The 10,516-nt window shown below is 37.4% G+C and overlaps 1 protein-coding gene across 1 annotated transcript; it reads left to right on the top strand.

The window, feature by feature from the left end:
- The first annotated feature begins 2,309 nt into the window (after positions 1–2,309).
- VCAM1 (vascular cell adhesion molecule 1) lies at positions 2,310–9,926 on the top strand. Its single transcript, XM_083867844.1, has 7 exons — positions 2,310–2,506; positions 3,219–3,503; positions 4,210–4,530; positions 4,754–5,026; positions 5,528–5,791; positions 6,216–6,482; positions 8,950–9,926. The coding sequence occupies exons 1-7, from the start codon at positions 2,443–2,445 to the stop codon at positions 9,108–9,110; spliced, it is 1,635 nt and encodes a 544-aa protein (XP_083723970.1). The 5' UTR covers positions 2,310–2,442; the 3' UTR covers positions 9,111–9,926.
- Positions 9,927–10,516: the final 590 nt, after the last annotated feature.

Here is a 10,516-nt window from a genome sequence, read left to right as displayed (position 1 = left end):
ATTTTTACCCCCAGCATCCTCCTCTGTTTGAATAAAAAGCTAGATTATCTGAACTCTCAAGGTCAAGTGCTAAAACTTGTCAGCTGATCTCTGTTGGTTCACAGACAGTTCTGAAAATAATCCAACTTGGTGCCCATTTTCCTATTTTGAGGTTGATGCTGAGGGTAGTAGGAGCAACAGTAATATACATATTCCTTTTAAAAAACATAGAAGGCTTACATTTGAAGTTGTGTAAAGAGAAAGTTTTAGAAAACTTTTTTAAATTTTTGGCAGATTTGTAGCTCCTTTAGTAATATTTGTTGGCTAACTCTCTCTTACCTAAACTGTCTGAGATGAATTTGTCTGATCATTCAGTATAGTAGTCCCGCTGCTGAGGATCCACCTCCGGTAAAGTTAATGGCAGCTGTCCAGTTTAATTTACTGAGAGCAGGATCAGAGTTATTTCCTATTTCATGTTATCTGGTGAAGATCTTGATTAAAACTTTTCCAGTATGCAGATATGGTCTCCTATGCTTAGTTTTTTTTCTGTCTGATTTCCCAGAAAAAAGGAAATATTGCCCTTTCTCTTTCATCTTAGCTTCTGATGATTATTTAGCAGTCCAAGTTGAAGAGTTTAATTTCTTGCTTCTCTCTGTGATTTCAAAGAAATTATTTGCAACTGAAGTGAGAGAATATACTTCACTTCAACAAAACCGTTTTCTCTGCAGTAAAATCACATTATGTAGATGTGTTGTTTCCTATCCTGGATAGCTTTTGGATTTTTGGATTTGATAGCAGTACTTCCAGAACAGCACTATGCTTGTATTATGTGACACTTAGGAGTGTTTTAGTCTTCCTCCTTCTCCACCTCCTTCTCCACTTTCTCCTCCTCCTCCTCCTTTTCCTTCTCCTCTAACAAAAAACCCCAAAAAAGTATGATGGTGATAATAAAAATAAAATAATATGGTAGAATCCACTGTAGCAATTTCATTGAATTTTAGTTTTAATTACTTCTGGTTGGGCATTTCTAGATGCTTCAGATTTCCCTGCTTTATTGCTTCTGGGTAATTCTTGGATTGTCTTTGGGTGTTTTTTTCATCATCATCATCATCATCATCATCATCATCATCATCATCATTATTGTTATTATTATTATTACATACTTTCTGCCTGAGATCACAGATTTATCTTTTCATTATCTTTCATCCCGTTTATATTTATGAGTTTACTCTTCACATTCCAGTGTCTTCCCTGAGGGGATGAGCCCACAGCTGGATACAGCATTCAGTGTGGCCTCACCAGTGCTGAGTATAAGGGGACAATCCCTGCCCTGGTCCTGCTGGCCACACCATTCCTGGTACAGGCCAGGATGCCACTGCCCTTCTTGGCCCCCTGGGTACACGCTGGCTCATGTTCAGCTGCTGTCAATCAGCACCCCAGCTCCTTTTCCATTGTGCAGCTTCCCAGACACTCTTCCCCAGCCAGCAGTGCTGCAGGGGGTTGCTGCAAGCCAAGAGCAGGACCTGGCACTTCACCATATTGAACCTCATCCAGCTGACCTCAGCACATTTATCCAGCCTCCCCAGATGCCTCTACAGTACCGTATTTACTTAAGTAGTTAAATAAATAAACAACTGAGATTTAGAAATCTGTCTCCATTCTTTGCATTCACAGCATTTCCAACTGAAAATTAAACACTGAAAATATTATTTTACTTTTTTTCCTAACGTCACTGCCATATTAGCCAGTAAGAGTTGTCCTCAGAACTATTCCAAACTGCATATCCACTGCAAAGTGGCATTGGGAATATTAGTTCATTCTTTAATTTGAACAGTATGAGCCTGATTTAAGCTGATGAATTCAGATCTCTAGACTTCTGTTATCTGATGTATTTCTTCAATTTTAGAGATCAAAAATACTTAGGAGCATGAGTAACAACACCTCTTAAGCTGGTAGCACAGTTTTCACAGGAAATACTGAGTCATGTAATGTTATTTACAGAGCTGAGCATTGTTAGAAGTGTTTTGAAGACTCAGTCCCACAAAAATATTTTTGTTAAAAGCAAATTTGAGTAACTTTTTCTTCTGAGATATAGTTGCATTCAATTACTTGGACTTAAGCACATTCTTTCATTTTATCAGTTGTTTGCAGGATCAAATCTGAAATAGATTTTTTTCAAATGTAGGCACTGTATAAACTCAAGTGTTACCATTTATTTTCCTGGGCTTTGACAGAAGCAGCAGAGGGCGCTGAGCCAACGGACACCGCCCGGTCTTCCTCCCTGCTCTGGATTTCCCCGTCCAGGGATTTCCCACTCTGCCTCCAGAGGAGCCTTTATAAGGAGCACGCTGGGGCTCTTGTAATAAACTGTTGCAGAGCAGAAAGTTCTCACAGAGTTTCTTCACAGAAAATAGAAAATAAACTTTTGAATTTACTTTCTTTACCCAGTAATAGCAATTACAAATGTTTGAAGAGATGGGAAGAACAAGCCAGGCTGTGCTAGTAATTTTGTGTGTGTTAAGGACTGGTAAGTTGGGGAAGGTGGGGGTTGGTGGTGCTTGTTTTATTTGTTTTAACTTTGTTAAGTGTAAAATGACCTAAAATTTACTGTTTGATCTTTATTTCTCTTTTCTCCAGTTACCTTTTCTTTCACTGAATACAACTGTCAATTAAGTAGCTCTGTCAAAATGTCAGTAAGCTTTTTTTGACATTTACTTTGAGCTTTTCTGTGCTCTGCAATGACTCAGTCGTTTTCCTATTGAGTTTGCTAAAAGACAGTCTAGGAGACAACTGCAGTGTATCACTGCATGCTTGATTTTTTACTGTCATTCCTGACAGTATCAGGCAAGTTTGGTACTAAAAGTCCTGTTGAAAGTGTTTCTGCTATTGTCTTTGCTATCTACCTGCTACCTCTCTCCTCAAATATTACAAAGTTTTAGAACCAGGTCCACCTGACAAAAGAAGTTGTATTGTGCCAATGCCTTTATTTAAATTTGGTTTATGCCATTTTATACATGAAAACTGTCTGTTACTCATCTGAGTCTGTATTGTCTTTGAAAATAATAGCAATGTTTATGGGGTGTTTTGAATATGTAAGCCACTGTATGGGATTTATTAAACTTCCACACAACCATAAAGAACTGAAGCATAAAGACCTCATGTCACAGTAGAACATGAGAAGAAATAGGAAGATAAAAGTTGAGAAAGCTGCTGATTTGATGTGTGTTTCCCTTTTGTAGTTAAAGGTTTTGAAATGGAAATTATACCTGCTAAGAGAATTGTGGCACAGATTGGAGACACAGTCATACTCACATGCAATACTACTGGCTGTGCATCACCAAGTTTTTCCTGGAGAACACAGATGGACAGTCCCCTTGGAGGAAAAGTCAGCAACCACAGGACACATTCTACATTGACTATGAATCCAGTTAGCGTTGTGAATTCTCGTTCTTATCTTTGTACTGTCATATGTAACAGTGCTGAGAAAAAGAGAAAGGAGAAGAGTGTCAAAGTTGAAGTTTACTGTAAGTAAAATAGTAAAATTCTCTTTAAATAGAACAATATTGATAGAAAACTCAATAATTGTTTTAGATATTGTGGTTACCAGTTAACTTTTAATTCTAGGATAATGAGTCTGTTATAGCTCAACATATACTTCCAAGAGTCCTTTATATGTCTGTTCAGAACACTTTCTTAGCCCTTTTGTGCTTAGCTTTCTGCATTAAAGATTGTATGTACTAGTATTATTTATTCTTATTTTTGATAATTCTTGAATGCCAAAAAATACACTGCCTGTATGCATTCCCAGAACTGGGGAGAAAAAAATTCAAGCCTTTGTAGTTTGCAGGGGAGTAATTCAGATGTCTAAGCCTACCAGCACAGAAAACAGGATAGCACTAGTGTATGGATTGCTCTGACTGCCTATAGTTAGGCAACTATATCACTGCCTAGATGCCATGCTGAATCTTACTAGAACTTTTGTGATCATGTTTCAGCAATAGTACAAATAAAATTCCAAAGTTAGTATATGAACTGCTTATAAAGGACCTGTAAGTCTTCAGATCATGATATGTCTTTGTCTTGTAATAATGTTGATAGAATATCATCTGTCTTGTAATAATGTAGATAGAATATCATCTAAACTCAAGATATTTGGTGTCTGGACCTTGCTCTTATATTCACCCTACATTCATCTCTGCTAGTCTAAAGAAATTGATTTTATTCTTTTAGCTTTCCCCAGTGATCCTGTCATTGAGATCAGCCCATCCTTAGTTGCTGGAGAACCAGCCACTGTCATCTGTAAAATTCCTGATGTGTATCCTTCTGATCGCCTGGAAGTTTTCCTAAAGAAAGATGGAGATGGAGATCATCATGTGACAGATTTTTCTCAAGATGAGAGCACAAATACAGAGACCAAAATTGTGACATATACATTTCTTCCCAAGGCTGAAGATATTGGGAAAAAGATTACCTGTGTGGCCAGGTTACTAATTGCTGATATGGACTTTGAACCCAAAGAAAGAACATCTTCTCAGAAAATTAATGCAAATTGTAAGTATCTTTGTACAAGGGCTTTGGCTAGCTTGCTTTCAAAACTGCTAGCAAAACATCTTACTGAATCTGGAAAAATTGTTCCATTGTGCTACCGGGATACTCATAATTCATTTTTTTCTTGGTATTCTGTGACATATACCTCTAGAAAAGCTAGTGTTAGAGATATACATGTCATTCTTCATTTACATACTGATCTTTTCTTCCCTTTGTTCTCTTACAGTTGGTCCACAAAATACTGTCATTACTGCATCTCCAGGCAACTCGCCAATGGAAGGAGACTCTCTGAACCTCACTTGTGTGACTCAGAGTAACCCACCAGCACAAATAGTTTGGAGTAAATATTTGGCTGAGGAAAGCATTCAGCATCTGATAAGAAACAATGTCCTTTCTATTCCCCATGTCCACTTCAATTACTCAGGATTGTACATCTGTGAAGCAATTAATCTGGTAACTAATAGAACAGAGAAAGCAACTGTGGACATTATTATACAAGGTACAACTCTGTTTGAGTTTCACTTTTATTATCCAGTACCTAGCTGGCTGATCTCTGTTACGTTAGAGGATGCTGAAACACTGAAAATTAGGAAAATATGGGGCTTTCCTTGTTACATATTCTGGATTCAGCTTCAATTTAAGGCTGCTCCTCATGGGCTGTACTTCTTATTTCTATATTAATTTTCAGCTAATTCTCTCTGTTTTGCTGTTGTATGTGCACACTTCTATACATTTTCCACAATGCAACACTAAAAGTCATAAAAGAATCTGAGAAAGTGTGAGAAAGTAGTGGGGACACACACACTGTTATTTCCTTGAGATATAATGCGTGTAGCAGTTTCATAGGGACATCACAGTCTCTTTCTTTGACCTAGTAGTTTTAGCCATTAGTAATAAAATTAATAGACATTTAATAGTAAAATTGTTTTGGACGTAATAATATTATTGTTGTTATTTTATCGTTTGCATTAGTCTAACAGCCTTTTCTTTTGTCATGCAGGTGCTCCAGTCATTACAAAACTCTCCATTGAACCTTCTACAACAGTTCAAGAAGGAGAAAATGTTTCCATACAATGTTCTGCTGAAAGTAACCCTCCTCCCAAGATTATTTTAAGGAGAAAATCTGACAATGCAAAAGTGGGGCCTTACAGTGCCAGAAGTATTCTTCTTCCATCTGTCATGTTCCAAAATGGAGGAGATTATGAATGTGTAGCAGAAAATAAGTTTGGGAACAGTAAAAGTGAAATCACACTTAATGTGACATGTAAGTATGTATGAAGTTTTCCCAGTCATTTAAAAATAATTAGTTGATTCTTCAGTGATAAATATAGCTATCAAATTAAACAAAACCCTGTGAGAACAAAAAATCATTATAGTCCTCTGCTTTTCCCTAAGAAAGGAGCAGTGTTGATGAGCAAAACAAAGTCATGAAATCTTTAATGTGACGACAGTCTTTAGTACAGATCTGAATGAGTAAGGAATGGATCTACGTGGTTAGAAGTATTTGGTTAGAATGTTTAGGCTATGAAGGGTTTGTATGGAAACTCTGATACCATGTGCTTTACTTTTGTTTTGAGAATGAAAAAGAAATTAGCTTTGGGAGGGTGATAGTCTAGTATCTTACAGGACACATTGGCTCAATCTCTAAAAAATCCAGTGATGATTAACTATAGGACTCTTCCTTTCAGATGCACCAAAGAATACAATGATCACTGTTATCCCTACTGATGCTCTTAAAGAAGGAGAAACTGTGACAATGAAATGTACTAGTTCTGGTAATCCAGCTCCTCTGATCTTCTGGAAGAAAAAGAAGGCCAGTGGGGAGTTTGAGGAAATATCTACAAATGCAACTTTCACTATACAGAACTTGAAAAGTCAAGATCTGGGGCTTTATGAATGTGAAGCTTATAATCCAGTTGGCAAGGAGAAAAAAGCTGTGAAATTATATATTCAAGGTTTGTAGAAGAAGACAGAAAACGAGTTTTTTGGTCTATGTATTTTTAGTCCAGATTTTCTTTGTGAAGTATGAGGTTATTGTGTCTTTGATGTCAATGGAGTTAAAATATGGCCCTAATGTCACCAAATGATTTAGGAAGCTTTAAACAATGAAGCATGATGTCTGCCTTAGTACAGACAGCTTATGAAAAGTTAAGTCAGCTGGGCTTCCATCACTCCTTCCAACTGACAAATGTATGCATGAGGTAAAGAGGACATGCAGTGCCTGGAAGGAAATATCCTTCTGAGCAGGCCTCAGTGGACATGTGCATAGGAAAGATTCAAGGAGACAGTACATGCTGAAGCTGCTCTATGGAAGCACTGTATTACAGCTCTTTGCACTTCCCTAAGCTGCAACTCTCTTTCCTGCTCTTACAAGCTGCATTTAAGCTACAAGAAATGCTGATTCCTCAACTTAGATGGAATGATAGCAAAGTTTCATTTTCAATACTAATCAGACTTCTCTGCTTTAGCTCTGCTGCTTCTGCCTATTGCATAGCAACAGTGTCTTGCTAAGGGATCACTTCTGCCACCAATTCAGCTCTTCCCTGTTCTTTACTATTTTTATAGCTGCACCAAAAAATACACTTTTGATTTCCCCTTCAAGCAAAGCGAAACAAGGACAAAGTGTTACCATTCCTCACATATCTGCAGATGTTACATCTCTTAGCAGTAGTCTGTAAAAGAAAGTTGATGATAGGTTCACAACCCTTGAAACAGCAGATAGAAAATGTACCACAGACAAGGCTCAGCTGAGGAATGCAGGAATATACGCATACATACTGTTAATGAACTGGGGGAGCAGTCTCAGCACACAGTATTTATGTCAAAGGTTAGTTAAAATAACTGCTGTGTAGAGTTCATATTAGAATTTGTTTTACACAGAGTTACATCTTCAGTTTCATTAAGAATGCCTGGTCTTTAAAAAAACTGACATGAGTTGCACAGGTTCTTGTAAGTGATAGGGTCTTAATGCTAATGAAAACTTCTGTCCAAAATAGCAGAAGGATAAAATAATTGCTGCTTCAAAATTTTATGTATTTACACTTCATCTTTTGAAAGCAGGATATAAAACTGCAGAACCTTGTGGAAAAAAAATACAATTCTAGGACTCCTTCCTTTGCCTTTTCTGTTTCTCTTTAATTGAAGGAGGACATCAGCCTCTGGGTTTGTTGGTCTGTCCCCTTCCATGAACTCAAACAAATAAAGAGTGAATTTGAAATAGGAAAATAAAAAGAGGCTCCACATAATGTAAAAATATACAACATACTCTATCAATTGATAAAATGTTCTTTTTGCCAGCTGCTGTTGGCTTCAGTGGTGAAGGATAGCTGCTGACAGAGCAGTGTCTAAAGCTACATGCTCAACTACTACAGTGGGCCCATTAACTGGATTAGTATTTTACATGCAAAGGCTGCTGATGCCTCATGAGTTTTGCTTCTGTTTGTTGCTAAATCCTGCCTTTTTTTTCAGTTCCTCTCCAAAATATTACTGTGTTAGTATATCCATCAGAAAATGTTAAAGAGGTAAAAATATCACTGTTACGTGTAGCACATACACCCTCAGAGATGGTCCTGAAAAAAGCCCATCAGGAGAAATTATTCTGCTGTCAATGAATGGAAACTTTATACTCTGTAGTGTTCCCAAAAATTATACAAGCATATAGATCCTTCATATTTTCAGTAGGGTTGGAACAGCATTACAGAGGTTGAGAGAGCTATTGTAGGTAGCTGGGTGGCCTTAAACCTATTTTGTTTGTACTTTTTAGTGAAATCTGTGTCAAGGTGAGCACAACTAGTTCATAGCTGATCCTTGCATGACAGTACTGTGATTTACCTAAAAAAACCACCCTCACCCAAAATCAAACCCAACAACCTGGTCAGAATATGCTGTATTTTAACCTCTTTTCAGTGTGGCTGTCATTGTCTCTTGTGGCTTTAATGACAGGGCCACAAAAAGCTGATTCCTGGCTGCATTTCTGTCCACATGCATGCACAGTGAGACTAATCCAGAGAAGGTTGTGATTCACAAAAAATCTAAATATTGAACTTTTAAAACATGGTTTTCCCCTTGAAGGATGAATTTCAGGAAGTTGAAATGTACCCAAATGTTTCCTGGGTATAATATGTGGTATTCCTCTCATATTCTTTGTGAATTTCACAGTATTCTCCATTGTAGATTATATCAGATAGGTTTGAACTTGCATAGCAAATTCAAGACCAAGATAGTGGCTAGTATTTAAAGTATGTAATATGAAGTTACTAAAGAAAAAAATGTAAGGAAAACACAAAAAGTATGCTTTGTGCATGAAAACAGAAATATGTTCCACATGAAGGTCATTAATAATACTGCTTTTACAGTGATGCATATGTATCTGTTTCAAAAAATATTTACACTTTTTTCCCCTCCTTTTGTCTCCATTTTCAGCAAGATTGGAAGAACCAGATCAGATGATACCACTGATTATTGCATTCTCATCTGTAGCAGCAGTAGCAGTACCTGCAGTTGCAATTTTGATCTACGTGTCAAGACAGGCAAAGATCAATGGATCCTACAGTCTTGTAAAAGCACTCAGGTTGAAAGTTTGATCATGTGAATATAAGTCTTTAGTTGATAATAAGCACATTTATTTATTGCTGTGACTGGTTCTACTCTTCTGTAACATACGGTAACAAACTAGTGACTTAAGAACAGCACCATGTGATAGCAAATGGGCTTATTTTCATGTTTTTAAAAGTGTTTTGGTATTTAAATTAAAGGAAGAGCTAGAATCCTGACCTAGAAATTGGTAAATCACTTCTGTGTTGAAGCATTCTGAACAAAGAGTTCTATGGAGAACTAGGTTTGTACATAGTGTATAATTTGTGTTATAAATAGGTTCAACTAAATATCAGTTTGTAAAACTGAAGTCTTCTTACAACTGTACAGAGAAATTTTGTTAATTCATAGATATAAATCAATATTGCTTGAGCTGATCGGGTGATTTTTATTTTGTATTACTCCGCAGCATGAATGTTTTTTATATGATTTGTGTGGTTGTGGTAATGTTTGGAAAATGTTCTCTTTTCACTGATATTGCTATAAACTCTGTACCTTCAGTGAAGTTACACAATCACTGGGCTATGCATTTCTAACAAATTTAAACTAATTTAAGCCTTTGAGGCTCATTTGTGAAACATTTTATTTTAAATATTATTCAAAAAATGTTTGGAGTTATAATCTAGTAAATTCTAGGACTGCTAAGGTATTCTTGCTGGCTTCAATCATTCTCAGATCAATGTCAGAATTCCGTTATTTTGTGATGAGCCAAATCAGACCCTTCTTGTAAAATGTAAGCGGATTGTAAATAATCTTTACAGATTTCCACTGCAAAATAAAACTACCAGTAGATTTTTTTGACTAAATTCCCCTAGTGATGGTTGTTTAACATTATGCCAGAATACACATGACTGTGGGAGGAAATTGTCCTTGGCAGCAGCAGTTGTGGGTGTCATGGGAAAGGCACGAGCAAGGCCGGCAGCAACCTCAAGGAATAAACAAGGGGCACAGGCAAAATCCGTGCACCTTGGCAATGGTGGGTGAGTGGTTTCCTGAAGGAATGCCCTTCCCAAGCTCCTCACTGTGGAAACCTAAACCACATGCTTGACAATTTTCCTTTTAACAGAGAACCAGTGTCTGCATGCTTCCCTCTGGTTAGTGCCTCTTTCACCACACACTTTCCAGTGTTGGCAGAATGGCTGTGAAAATAGTGGACTTCCAGTGCAGAAGCAAAGATGGAGGGTAGGAGAAGTAGAATTTGATAGTAAGCCTTCTTACCTCCCTTCTCCTGACTAGCAGTGGTGCTTTGACTCATCTGAGTGCTGATGTTCAGCACGGAAGGCAAAGCTGTGGGAGGTACAGGCTCTGTGGCTGAGATGTTGAAATGCATCCTGATGCACTGTGGCCTGGTCTACTGTGCTAGACACAGGAGGGTGGGCCTGGCCCCTCCAGACTT

The sequence above is a fragment of the Zosterops lateralis genome (genome assembly GCF_965231275.1).
Source record: "Zosterops lateralis genome assembly, chromosome: 9".
NCBI lineage: Eukaryota > Metazoa > Chordata > Aves > Passeriformes > Zosteropidae > Zosterops > Zosterops lateralis.
Note: the sequence above shows the minus strand (reverse complement) of the source record. Positions and strands in the feature narration are given on the sequence as shown.